The sequence below is a fragment of the Ranitomeya variabilis genome, chromosome 3 (assembly GCF_051348905.1).
Source record: "Ranitomeya variabilis isolate aRanVar5 chromosome 3, aRanVar5.hap1, whole genome shotgun sequence".
Classification (NCBI taxonomy): Eukaryota; Metazoa; Chordata; class Amphibia; order Anura; family Dendrobatidae; genus Ranitomeya; species Ranitomeya variabilis.
In genome coordinates this window covers 87900352-87914494 of record NC_135234.1, presented here as the reverse complement: position 1 = coordinate 87914494, position 14143 = coordinate 87900352, and the positions used below count along the sequence as shown (strand labels likewise).

Genomic DNA, 14143 nt, shown 5'->3' with positions numbered 1-14143 from the left:
GGCAAACCATGAAAGCGGGCACCGACAGCAGCAAACATCCAAATGCCCCACACACATCAGAGGCTTATGGTGCTTTACACTTATGGTAGATTGTGTCTATGAGTAAGCCATAGGACTCTGGAGGCAACTGCACGTAACACGTGGCTAGTCATGTAGGATACGAAGGAGAATTCAGCTTCACCCACTCACTTGGAAGCGGTGCGCACATTGACATCCAAGTCCCCTTTGAAGATGAACTGTCCAGGATTCCAGGCAAACTTCAGCCGGTTCCACTCCCAGTGCATGTTCTCAGTGGTGTTATATGGGTCCTAAGGGAGGCAACACTGAGGTATAATGGACTTTTACACACACAAAACTTGGCCTGCATTGTGGTCGAAGAGTCCTTTACCTCCGTTGCAAGTTGATGAAGATTAGCTTGCTCGATGTCCATGCTGAAGTGTCCATGAAGCAATAGCCTGCTCTTGTCCCACCATGGTAATGGGGCGCTGGGATCCACAGAAGTTTTGGTAAGAAGGTCAACATACTGTCCGACCAGGGTCCAGGCTGGGTCCCAACATGGTCCCCAAACTATGGTGTACAGTTGAATTTCGGCTGCCAAAAAAAAGTCACAGCTAAATAAAAGAATCTCACAGATCAGATTTCTGGTCATAGCTAAAACATTACCTCTAAGACTCTATAGTGGATATCTCATATAAGGCATCTTCGGCGCATCCAAAACTATCTGGTGAGATAGTAGCTGGGTATCAACAGGAATATGCACATTGTACATAGGAAAGCATCCAAGGGAGGCCTGCGGGTGTGCTGCCTGCGGGTGCGCTGCCTGCGGGTGCGCTGCACTGCCGGTAGGGAATTCTCAGGACTCAGATAAATAGAAATAGATCGTAGTTTAAAATCTTTATTGTGGTTCCCTTGATGATTAGGTCCAGTAAACCTAGAAACGTGTTGGGAATAAACTATACTGTTTCGATTCATCCGGATCCTTATGAAGTCCATACTGGGTGCACAGCACACCCGCAGCGCAGCACCCCCCCCCCCCCCCACCCCGCATTACTCCCATTGGTACATATCAACGTTGGTCTATCAAACCAGAGGAGCAGCAGTCGGGATATATAGTTATATAACGCTATTCAACTGCACTGTGGTCATGACATCACTGGGAGAGCGGCAGAGAACCAGCACTGGACCTGGGAAAGGAGAGCACCATCTGTGTTTGTTAAAAAAAAATTAAGGGGAATTGGTCAGAAGATATAGGGTCGCCAAACTAAATAAACTGTTGGTTAAGGTAGTAAAAGCCAAGTTTACTTACAGCCTCATTTATGTGATTGTCTTTTACTACCCTGCAATGTAAAGGTACCTTCACACTAAGCGACGCTGCAGCGATACAGACAACGATGCCGATCGCTGCAGCGTCGCTGTTTAGTCGTTGTGTGGTCGCTGGAGAGCTGTCACACAGACCGCTCTCCAGCGACCAACGATGCCAAAGTCCCCTGGTAACCAGGGTAAACATCGGGTTACTAAGCGCAGGGCAGCACTTAGTAACCCGATGTTTACCCTGGTTACCAGCGTAAATGTAAAAAAAAAAAAACACATACTCACATTCCGGTGCCCGACGTCCGCTTCCCTGCACTCCTCCTGCATCCTGTGTCAGCGCCGAACATCTCCGGTATCTCCCACAGAGCAGAGCGGTGACGTCACCGCTCTACTTTACGGCCAGCACTTACACAGGATGCAGGAGGAGTGCAGGGAAGCGGACGCCGGGCACCGGAATGTGAGTATGTGTTTTTTATTTTTTTTAACGTTTACGCTGGTAACCAAGGTAAACATCGGGTTACTAAGCGCGGCCCTGCGCTTAGTAACCCGATGTTTACCCTGGTTACCAGTGAAGACATCGCTGGATCGGTGTCACACACACCGATCCAGCGATGTCTACGGGAGATCCAGCGACGAAATAAAGTTCTGGACTTTCTTCTCCGACCAACGATGTCACAGCAGGATCCTTATCGCTGCTGCCTGTCAAACACAACGATATCGCTAGCCAGGACGCTGCAACGTCACGGAACGCTAGTGATATCGTTTAGTGTGAAGGTACCTTTAGGAGTTTGTTGACGTATGCCCGTTATAAAACTTCAGATAAGCATTAGCCATAGTGACACGCAGATAAATAAGTGGACACTTGCTTTATCCCAAAGGAGGACTAAAGATAATTCAGAGCACTTACAGTGAAAGTCATGGAAGAATTTTAGTGGGGGCATGTTCCTCTCCACTGTTGAATCCCCCCACGGTGCCCCTAAGTGAACAACTTGCTTTCTGCGTGCACTTGCTTGTCCAGCCTGCTCAGCGCCAAGCAGTCGCCCAGAAAGATGCCAGTCCCGGATCTCAAAGAGATATCTAGGATAATCACGGATGCGCACTGAAATGAAAAAGACAGAAAATTGTTACCATCAAGAATAGTTCTAGGTGACAGATGTACGGACACAATACTGGATACACATAGGAGAGGCTAGTACGTTTCCTCCTCCATTTCTCCAGTGATCTCTGACAACACTTCACACTACAGTGTCATCAGACTTGTATCTATGCGGTGGCAGAAATGAGATGGCTTGCTAAAAACAAAAGGAGGTCAGAGAACCTGCTGGGTGAACTAGGATGAAGAAATTAATGTCTTAAAGTAAAAATGGCTGTCAATGCATCGGATGGCTAAAATTTTGTACAATAAAAAAAAGAAAATCAAAAAACTGCTGCAAAGACCATGACAAAACCACTGCAGAAATGGCATGAGTGAGCATAGCCGTCACAAATCCAGCAGATTTTCTGGCCTCATTAAATAGGGATTTTTTTGTGTACTCATTGTAAAATCCTTTTCTCCGAGCCACACATTGGGGGACACAGCACCCACCCGTTTTGGCTTGTTGCCTATGATGTGTGTTTAGTCTCTGACATGTTGTTCATACGGTTAAATTTTGTTAATCTCCTACTGCTTTGCTACCGAACTGGTATTATCTGGAGCCAGTGGGCTGTTTATACTGCAGAGGAGGAGCTAACCCTTTTTGTATTTACTTAGTGTCAGCCTCCTAGTGGCAGCAGCATTTTACGGGGAGTACACAAAAATCCCTATTTCTCCATCGCTACATTGGGGGACACAGTACCGTGGGATGTCCAAAAGCATTCCCTGGGCGGGAAATAACAACCCAACAGTGTAAACGTATGGCACCTGCTGTCTACAGGTGCGCTACCGCTGCCTGCAGAATACGCCTACCCAGGCTTGCATCTGAAGATGCCCGAGTATAGACATTGTAATGCTTTGAAAAGGTGTGCAGGCTAGACCAGGTCGCAGCTTTGCAAACTTGCTCTGCAGACGCTTGATTCTGAATGGCCCAGGAATCACCCACCGACCGAGTGGAGTGTGCCCTGAGGCCCGCAGAGATAGGCTTGCCTCTGACACGGTAAGCCTCTTGAATAGTCGACCGAATCCATCTGGCGATTGTCGACTTAGAAGCGGCCAGTCCCTTCCGATGTCCAGCCAGGAGCACAAACAGAGCTTCCGTCTGACGAAAATGTGACATCCTAGACACGTACTTCCTGAGAGCTCTCACAAGATCCAGGGAGTGAAGAGCCTTCTCCACGCAGTGCATTGGAGCAGGACAAAATGACGGAAATACGATATCCTCGTTGAGGTGGAAGGAAGACACCACCTTTGGGAGGAAAGTAGGGGACGTCTGAGGACCACCTTGTCCGGGTGGAATGTAAGGAACGGCGTCCGACAGAAAAGAGCAGCCAACTCCGAGACTCGTCTGATCGCGGTAATAGCGACGAGAAAAGCCACCTTCCATGAAAGGAGAGGTAGAGAGATGTCCTGCAACGACTCGAAGGGAGATTCCTGCAGGACACCTAGAACCAGATTAAGGTCCCAAGCCTCTAGAGGCGCTTAGTAGGGAGGCACCACGTGAGAGACTCCCTGAAAGAACGTTCTGACCTGTGGTTTGGAAGCAATTTTTCGTTGAAAAAGGACTGACAAGGCCGAGACCTGCCCTTTAAGGGAACTCGGCGAAAGCCCCAAGTCCAGATCGGATTGGAGGAAATCCAGGATGGTAGGGATGTTGAAAACATTCAAAGAAAATCCTCCAGGTCCGATGGTAGATGCACGATGACACCGGCTTTCGGGCATTGATCAAAGTGGAAACTACCTCACGGGAAAAACCTGCTTGAGTCAGAACCCAGGATTCAACGGCCAAGCCGTCAAACACAGGGCCCCTGAGTTCTGGTGGTAGACTGGGCCCTGAGAAATTAGATCTGGACGATCTGGTAGGTGCCAAGGAACGTCTGCGATGAGTTGGACCAGCTCTGCATACCACGCCCGGCGAGGCCAATCCGAGGCGAAGAGAATCACCGGGACACCATCTGCCCTGATCGTCCTGATGACTGGTAAGCAGGGGCAGGGGGGGGGAAACAGGTAAGGAAGGCAAAACTGACTCCAAGGAAGGACTAGTGCGTCCGCCCCGATTGCTCTCGGGTCCCGAGACCAGGCCACAATCTGAGGTACCTTGGCATTGAACCAGGAAGCCATCAAGTCTACGTCCGGACGAACTTTGACAAATCTGTTCAAGAGCTTTAGGTCCAGGATGGGCCTGACTGTTCCATCCCTTTTGGGGACCATGAACAGATTTGAATAAAAACAGCGGAACCTTTCGTCCTCTGGGACAGGGACAATAACTCCGTCTTGGCTGAGCGACTCGATGGCCTGGGAAAAAGCCAGAGCCCGCTTTCCCGCTTCGGGAGGGCAGGAAGCGGAAAACTGGGTTGGAGGGGGGGGGGGGGGGGGGGGAGGAAAAAAATCGATTTTGTAACCGGAGGACACTAGATCCCTGACTCACTCGTCGTGAACGACTGCGAGCCAGGCATGACGAAACAAGAGAAGGCGTCCGCCTACTTTGCTGGTGTCGTCCGGACAAGATTGCGAGTCATTTAGAAGAAGATGGTTGGGGTCTGGATCCCCTGGGCCTAGACTGCGTGGTGCGGCCCCTCCAGGAATGGTTGGGCCTGTACGAGGCCTGAGGGCTTTTGTCTCTGCCGGCACCCCGAACCAGGGGAACTTGCCAAGAAATGCCATGCGTAATTTCCACGTAAGGGCCGAAGACGAGCCTGCGGCTGTCATTGGAACGGTTGTCTGAATCTCTGCTGGGGAAGGGAAGTACTTTTTCCCCCTGTAGCGTCTGAAATCAGCTTGTCCAGCTTTTCTCCAAATAGTCGACCGCTGAGATATGGCAGGGACGTGAGGGACTTTTTAGATGCGGAGTCAGCTCGCCAGTTCCTCAAGCATAGCGCTCTCCTAATCGCCACAGCGTTTAAAGCCGTAAGTGCAGAGCAGTTCGCCGCGTCCAGGGAAGCGTTTACTAAGTAATCGCCAGCCAAGGAAATTTGATTTGCTAGCTCCGCTATGTCAGAGGGAAGATCACTGTTCTGTAAGGCCTTATGCAGAGAGTCTGCCCAACAAGTCACGGCTTCGGCAACCCAGGTAGCAGCGAAGGAGGGAGAGAGTGCCGAGCCTGAAGCCTCAAAGGCTGAACAGGCGAGACTGTCCACTAGGCGATATGTGGGATCTTTGACAGAAGATCCATCCAGCATGGATAGGAGAGTTTTAGAGGACAAAAGTGAAACAGGAGGATCCACAGGCGGGGATTCTAACCACTGTTTCCGGAGATCGGGAGAAAAAGGATATTTGGACTCCAGAGATCTCTGGCCTGCAAAACGTTTGTCCGGACGCTCCCTATGTCGCTGGACTATGTCCTGGAACTCTGGGTGATTGGCAAACACCCTATGAGTAGGTTTGGTCCTTTTGAAGGACACCGAATTATCCGTAGTGGAGGTCGCCGGTTCCTCATCAACCTGAAGGGACTAGTTGACGGCCTCAATGAGACTATCTATAGTGCTCTGATAACCTGGCGACTCCAGATCAAGAGGCCCATCAGACTCAGGTTCAGAGTCCTGGTCGGAAGAGGTTGGGGAGCGAGAGCGGGAAGCGGAGCTAATGGAAGCTGAGGCACCAGAGAGCCTGGGGGACGAGCTACGGACGCGCTTCCTAGATGGCTGCTTGTGCTTAGAATGAGAGCGGACCCTGCAGGCTGAAGATTCCGCAGCAGTAGGGGAAGTTTCCTGAATAGGCGGATTAGTGGTCCTGCTCCTGGATGGATCCTGGAGGGACTCGATAGCTTTAGTCAAAGAAGCCAAAGATTGCGAAAGTGACAAAGCCCACTCAGGGGGACTGGTCACCGCAGGCTCGTTTGCGGCGGGGGGCTCCTGAGCGCATTTAGGGTCACAAGCATTACAGAGAGGAGCAGTATGCCCGCTTGGTAGCGCAGCCTGACAGGAGGTGCAAGAAGTGAAGAACACCGTATGTGTTTTTGCAGATTTTTGGAGGGTTTAGGCAGAGACATGCTGTACTGTTAACCTCCGTGCAGGGCTGACGTGCAGCTAAAAAAGCGGAGCGCTGTGTGTGCAGGAGGAGGAGGGCTTGTGATAGTATGCAGCGCACCTACCCAGGTCCTGCCGCAGTGCTGTGACGGGGAGGCGAAGGTGCAGCTGACGTCCTGAAGCTCCTCGTATTCAAGATGGCCGCCGAGAGTATGTGGAGCGCTTCTCACACTGTGCGAGAAGCGCTAAACCGGTGGGCGGGCCCTCGCGCTTGACGCGCGCTGTGGGCATAGAAGCGGCCTAGCTGGGGCCGAAGCCAGGGAGCCCCCCCCCTGCCAAACTCACCGCTGATGCTCCTCTTCAGGCGAGGTATGGGGGGCAATGCAGTAACCCTCAATCCGTCGCCCCATCAACCTCTTGCGCAAAGGTAAAAATAAAATTAAAAATAAAATTAAAAATAAAAATAAAGATAAGAACGTCTGGAGAAAAACAGACGCAGTGTGCCTCCTACGGACACTAAGCAAGAACTGGTATTATCTGGAGCCAGTGGGCGGTGTATACTGCAGAGGAGGAGCTAACCCTTTTTGTATCACTTAGTGTCAGCCTCCTAGTGGCAGCAGCATACACCCACGGTCTGTGTCCCCCAATGTGGCGATGGAGAAAAGGGCTATCTAGCACCACTCACATTTCGCAACAGAAGTGAGCGGTGTCACTGATGTTACGGGCTCACACCCCTGAATAGACTTGTGCCCGATCGGCAGGTGTTGTGCCTGTGTCAGGTGCACGATACCCAACATTGGTGCACACTTGTGGGGCCATAACGTCATAACTACTGATGGAGAAGTGAGCGGTGCCGAATAACCCCTGTAACATACAAGTAAGCCAAAAACTATAAAGGAAAGATTGGCACCTCTTCCATGTTTTGGACCCACTCTTGGTTTTGATTTACAAAAACTCATGCCTAGTACTAATGTGTATGGGGAGTCCTGATTTTCTCTTCACAGCAGATGTTGTAAAAAAGAAGGATCAGGCATACTGGATCTTAACATGCCTGATCCTGTGTTTTTATGGGAGACATGCCACGGTCAGGGGCCAGCAGCTAAATCAATTTTTGGTTGTTAGGTTACTAAGGTTTATGGTCACATTAGCATTGGGTAAAGTTATTATATGCCAATATCTGATGTTGGATCTAGTCTATTTTGTCCTACTTACTAACCAGTTTTACAAAAAAGCGATTCTCACCATATTCGGGGTACACTCACCATAAAATGTTTTTAGAGAGCACTTCATCATGCGGCACCACTGGATAATGAGTGGTAGCCCCTCAGAGGGAAAAGGACTGATGCCGTCAATGTCCTTCATGTTCTCCAACACCTTGTCCAGCCCATGCAGAGACTCATCCGCTAAGGCCACTATTTCCAGATCGGACATAGTCCAAGTCAGGAGAGACTTCCGCATGGGAGTATTGCTGTACAGACGACGGGAGCGTTGGATGTATATCTCAATGTTTTTCTTTTCCAAGGACGTGTAAAGCTCTTCTATTTTTCGGGCAGGCAATAACTCTCCATGTTGTTTGCGCAGGGCAGTAACCTTGTCATCGAGCAGCCGTAACCTTTTGGCGCTCTCCTTACTCTCATCCTTCATTAGCTCATAATTATCTCGCAGTTTTACTTCAAAGACATCATCCAAGAAGGCAAATGAGAATTGCTTAACTCTGAAGACGAGATCTGGAGGGAGAGGCTCAGGCCGAGTCTGTGGCGAGCGATGAAGACCTTTTAGCCACTTCTGCACCGCTATGGCCTCATCAAGTATGTAGGAGAAGTCGTAGCGGTGCGGGAACTCAATGGAAACGCTGTTAATATCCAGGACCCACGCACGGTTTCGCTCCGTGAGAAGAGAGCTAAAGTGGCTTCGATGGAGCAGCATTTCTTCCAGCTCAGGCATCCTCTGTGCCTCCACATCTTTAAACAGAAAGATGTTGTGACCATCAGCATTGATGGATACTTCAGGCGTTCGGAGCTGGAGAGACCCTCCATGCTGACTGAGCCAGATTCTCTGCGCTCCGAATAGGAAATAATTCTCCTTGCAAATCGCAGCGCGCAGCTTCACCGAGCTAAACTCCACCGTTATCTGCATTCCCTTACGATGAAGGCCGGGACTCTCGGCCACCGGGTTCTGTGACTGCAGGGGTGAATGAGGAGAATGCTCGCCAGACACGTGTCCGTCTGACTCCAGCTGCCGGGATCTCCTGTGCAAGGTCGGGATCAGCAGATCCCTGCACTGCAGGGTGGACAAGGTGTGCTGATACATATACATGTGATCCCAGGGACTCCAGTGCACCACCAGCTCCTCCACACATTGCACCTGAAAGCAGCATAAAAAGGAGGATAACCAGGAATCACAAATACCTGACAAGTAATACGCTGGAAACACGCAAGCAGGTTACTGAGCCAAAGCTAAAGTGCATCTAGCAGGAAAGAGCTGGGAGTAAGCCAAGTAAAATACAGACAAGAGTAAAAAGTAAAAAATATATATTTATACATACATATATATATTAGTCAATAATCAATTGGAGCAGACTGATTGATTCTTAGTTAACTCATTCATCAGTAAACAACACAGTCCAATACAAAGCTGAATGGGGACTGGGACCCCAAATATTTAGTAATCGCAGCATTCCCAGCTCCCACATCTGAGGCTGAAGCGGAGATCATAAAAGTTTGCATTACAAGAACCACAACACGTCTGATAATACAATATGGAGACTAGGGAGCTTGTATTCTAGCAATATGACATGGAGCATTCTTTGAGCTTCCTAAAAACAGGTTAGGAAAAAAACTATTACAAAGTAAATGCAGGCACCGGGAACTTGCAAAGCAAAAACGGTAATTAGTTCTTACCGGTAATTGTATTTCCAGGAATCCACCTGACAGCACCATTGGAGGACGTCCTTCTTACCCTCAGTGGGACAGGAACCACAAGCGTTTAAAAGGACCCTCCCCACTCCACCCACCAGTGATTTTCTAAGTACCACATCTGGATGGATGCAAAAAGAGTTTATTTACAATTACACACCAATGTTACATCACATTAGTGAGTAGTATAAGTTTGCAGTGGGAGGGAACTAGTAGTGCTGTCAGGTGGATTCCTGGAAATCTAATTACCGGTAAGAACTAATTACCATTTTCCAGTCCACCACCTGACAGCACCATTGGAGAATACCAAAGGATGTTTAATTAGGGTGGGACTACTGCATGTAATACTTTTCTACCAAAGGCTAATTGGTCTGATACGACATCTAATTTATAGTGTCTAGCAAAGGTAGAAAGACTAGTCCAAGTCGCCGCCCTACAGATTTGCTCAGCTGAGGCACCCCCCTTCTCTGCCCAAGATGTAGAAATGGCTCGTGTTGAGTGGGCCCCTAAGAGTGTCCGGGGGATCTTTCCCTTGGTCTGTATATGCTAGGCTAATCATGTTTTTAATCCACCTAGCAATGGTTGATTTTGCTGCTTTGCAACCCCTATTTGGACGACCGTATTGTATAAATAAGTTAGTGTCCTGTCTCCAGCTTTCTGTCGCCCCCAGGTATTTTAGAATAGTCTCCCTAACGTCAAGGTTATGGTAGACCCCCTCTTTTACGTTTTTAGGGTGTTGGCAGAAAGAAGGAAGGATTATCTCCTGATTTATATTGGTAGAGGATACTACTTTGGGGAGGAAAGCTGGGTTAGGTTTGAAGACTATTCTGTCGTCAAAGATTTGAAGATATGGGTTCTGGATAGAAAGAGCCTGCATCTCCCCCAGCCTTTTAGCCGAAGTGATGGCAATTAGGAAGGCAGTCTTAAAGGAGAGATTGGCTATGTCCATATCTTCCGACAGTAAGTAAGGGGTTTTACACAAAGTGTTAAGGACCAGGTTTAGGTCCCAAGGAGGAGTTGATTTCCTCACAAGTGGCCTCATTCTCTGCGTGGCCCTGGAAAATCTCGCTATCCAGGGATGGGAGGCTAGTGATGTATCAAAAAAAACACTAAGTGCTGCAATCTGTACTTTTAGAGTACTAGGCCGAAGGCCCTTGTCAAATCCGAGTTGCAGGAAATCGAGGATTCTGGGAATATCTGGTTTTGAAGTATCCACAGGACCTTCTCCCAGAAAGGAACAATACCGCTTCCAGATCTTGTTGTAAATCGCCGAAGTCACCGGCTTTCTGCTTGCCTGGAGTGTGGTAATGACCTCTGACAGGCCTCTGGATCTTAGGTTTTGCCGTTCAGGATCCAAGCAGATAGGTGAAGAGAGTCTGGATTCTTGTGGAACACCGGACCCTGAAGTAGAAGGTCCTGCCTGTTCGGTAGTAAGACTGGTTCCTCTGTTGACATCCTGGATAGTAGAGAAAACCAGCTTCTTTTCGGCCAAAAAGGAACCACCAGGATTACCGTTGCTCTCTCGTCTCGTATCTTCCTGAGTGTCTTCGGTATCAGAGGAAGAGGCGGAAATGCATACAGGAGGCCTTCTCCCCAATACTGAGACAAGGCGTCTACTCCTGTGGCTCCATCTAGAGGATTCAGAGAGAAAAATGCTCTGATCTTTGTGTTCGATCTGGTGGCAAAGAGGTCCACCTGAAGTGTTCCCCATTTCTGGCATAGACTGCTGAATATTTCCGGGTACAGTTCCCATTCTCCGGGATGTACCGACTTTCGGCTCAAGAAATCTGCCATCTGATTCTTGGCGCCTTCCAGGTGAACTGCCGAGATGGATTTGACAGATCTTTCTGCCCACCTGAAAATCTGGTCTGCTAAGTGTTGCAGTGGTGGATGTCTCGGACCTCCCTGGTGTCTCAGAAACGCCACTGCTGTGACATTGTCGGACAGTATTCTTACGTGTCTGTCTCGGACCAATGACTGGGCCTGGCACAACACTTTCCAGATCGCATACAGCTCCCTGAAATTTGACGATCTTGCGGCAATCTGAGGAGTCCATTCTCCCTGGTAGTATGTTCTTCCTATATGACCACCCCATCCATATTGACTGGCGTCTGTGGTAATCGTGACACAGGGATCGAGTATCCATGGAACTCCCTCTCTCAGGTTTCCCAGTGTGGTCCACCAGGTTAGGGATCTCTTTACAGACGGAGATACAACCATCTTCCTGTCCAGGGAACTCTGTTTCCTGTTCCAGGATCCTAGGACTTCTCTTTGCAACTCCCGCGAGTGGAATTGGCTCCATTTCACACAGGGTATGCATGCTGTCATGAAGCCGAGTATTCTCATTGCCTCTCTTATGGAGGGGGTACTTCTTCTGAACTGATGAATGTGCCTGATCAAGGCCTCTTGCCTGTCTTCTGGTAAAAAAGATGTTCTTAGATTGGAATCTAACATCAACCCCAAAAATTTTATTCTGGAATTTGGGACCAGGCAGGACTTCTTCCAGTTCACAATCCACCCCAGCTCCTGTAGGATGGAAAGAGTGAAAGTGCAGTCTATTTTGAGGATTTTCTGTGATTTCGCCATTATCAGGAAGTCGTCCAGGTATGGGACTATGGTCACATTCTGGTTTCTTAGATAGGCCACAACTTCCGACATCAGTTTGGTAAAAATCCTGGGTGCTGAAGCAAGCCCGAAGGGGAGACATCTGAACTGGAAGTGATGTACAATCCCCTTGTTCATTATGGTAAATCTCAGGAATTTTTGGTAGGAGATGTGTATCGGGACATGATAGTATGCGTTGCTTAGGTCTAGGGTACACATTACCATGTCTTTGTATATTAGAGGCGTCGTGGACTTTATAGATTCCATCCGGAATCTTTTGTACCGGACCCATTTGTTTAGTGGTTTTAAATTTATAATCGTCCTGTGAAGGAAGCCCCTGTTCCTCCCACGTCACCAATCCGTGACGTCACTACACAGGCACAGCTCTCCGGCGCCCCTTTGTCTCTCAGGTCAGTAAGGGAACTGCACCTAGAGCAAATGGCCGCCGGGGAGACTGCCCTGTTACCCACACTGGGTATTCTAGGATTCGCAATCAGAGTAAAAGGATCAGCCCAAAATTAATTTATGATTTAATTGCCTTAAGGGCGCACTAGGTAATTACAAGAAATATACAATCACAATATATATCAAGAGTTACAGTCAGAGTACAATAACAACAACAATGATACAAGGCTTAAGGTATAAAGCTGGAGGTCACTTTACCAGGTTAGAGGTCGCTTGTGGAAGCCGGGGGCGCAGCGTTCCGCAGGTCCAAAACTTTAGTTGCCGGGCAGCCCCCAGAAAGCGTGTGCCTGCTCCCCTCTGGCTGGCATGCCCTGTTTCTTAGCTGGTCATCTTCTGTGTCTCCCACTCTCCACATGTTCCAGCTCTTCACCCTGCTGTGTCCCTCCCCCTGTAGCTGGGTGGGCTTAGCAATCTCCATCCCTCTGCCTCCCTGCAAGATTTATTCCAATATCTAATAAATGGGATAACTTCTCTCAGGATGATCGGATCAGTACCCGGGCAGTACCAGCGCCTGTGGTTTGTTCTGCCGGTCGGACAGGGATCAAACCTGGACCCATTCGGTCCCCGTGGGAGGCTGATCTCTGTATCTCGGGTTTCAGACCTCCCACGGAAACAGGAGTCGCACCATTAGATGCACAATTTCTTTAGGACGAGGGGAATATTTTTTATGAGCCGGTACCTCGGATTATGCGTCCATAATTCATGATTCCCTGTTGTAGACATTTTGACTGGACAGCCATAAGAGATGTGTATCCAGTGGCCACTTGACATGCGTGGTTTAATTAAGCCCCCAGGCATTTCCAAGCCCCCTGCTGGTGTGGCTTCCTCCCTGAGCTTTGAAGTACCTTCTGTAATCTACACTGAGCTCAGCCGATTACCATACTAATAGGCACCATGTTCATTAGAAAAGGTGGGGGCCAGGAGCACTCCTCTCTGCAGACCTGTGACCAGGAGACAAAATGGAGTCACGCCAATCTGTGTTAGCATGCCCGTTCAAGATGGCGGCTGTTCCCTCATCACACCTCCCTGCTTTAGAGGGCGCTAGGGGGCATCACATTCCTGTGTTCCCCCGTGCGCCCTTCCGCACCTTCTCCTGGCCGGGACAACCCGTCAGCATTACCATGGTCTCTGCCCCCTCCTCTATCTCTCCCCGAGGCTGTCTCTGCCTCCTCCTCTGTCTCTCTGAGGCAGTCTCTGCCTCCTCCTCTGTCTCTCTTTGAGGCTGTCTCTGCCCCCTCCTCTCTCTGTCTGAGGCTGTCTCTGCCCCCTCCTCCTCCTCTCTCTGAGGCTGCCTCTGTCTCCTCCTCCCTCTGTCTGAGGCTGTCTCTGCCTCCTCCTCTGTCTCTGAAGCTGTCCCTGCCTCCTCCTCTGTCCCTCTCTGAGGCTGTCTCTGCCTCCTCCTCTCTGTCTCTGAGGCTGTCCCTGCCTCGTCCTCTGTCCCTCTCTGAGGCTGTCTCTGCCTCCTCTCTTTCCCTGAGGCTGTCCCTGCCTCCTCTCTTTCCCTGAGGCTGTCCCTGCCTCCTCCTCTGTCCCTTTCTGAGGCTGTCTCTGCCTCTCCCTCTCTCTCTGAGGCTGTCTCTCCCTCTCTCTTTCTTTCTGAGGCTGTCCCTGCCCCCTCCTCTCTCTCTCTCTGAGGCTGTCCCTGCCTCCTCCTCTGTCCCTCTCTGAGGCTGTCTCTGCCTCCTTCTCTTTCCCTGAGGCTGTCCCTGCCTCCTCCTCTGTCTCTCTCTGAGGCTGTCCCTGCCCCCTCC

General features: G+C 49.7%; 1 protein-coding gene across 2 annotated transcripts in view; it reads right to left on the bottom strand.

The window, feature by feature from the left end:
- Positions 1-14143, bottom strand: part of BLTP2 (bridge-like lipid transfer protein family member 2) — an 89104-nt gene that overhangs the window by 39488 nt on the left and 35473 nt on the right. For both annotated transcript variants that reach the window (XM_077294354.1, XM_077294355.1), the window contains exons 16-19: positions 7671-8772; positions 2219-2410; positions 389-591; positions 190-308 (exon numbers count right to left, since the gene is read on the bottom strand). In XM_077294354.1, coding sequence (XP_077150469.1) covers positions 190-308; positions 389-591; positions 2219-2410; positions 7671-8772 — 1616 coding nt within the window. The remainder of the gene's footprint in view (positions 1-189; positions 309-388; positions 592-2218; positions 2411-7670; positions 8773-14143) is intronic.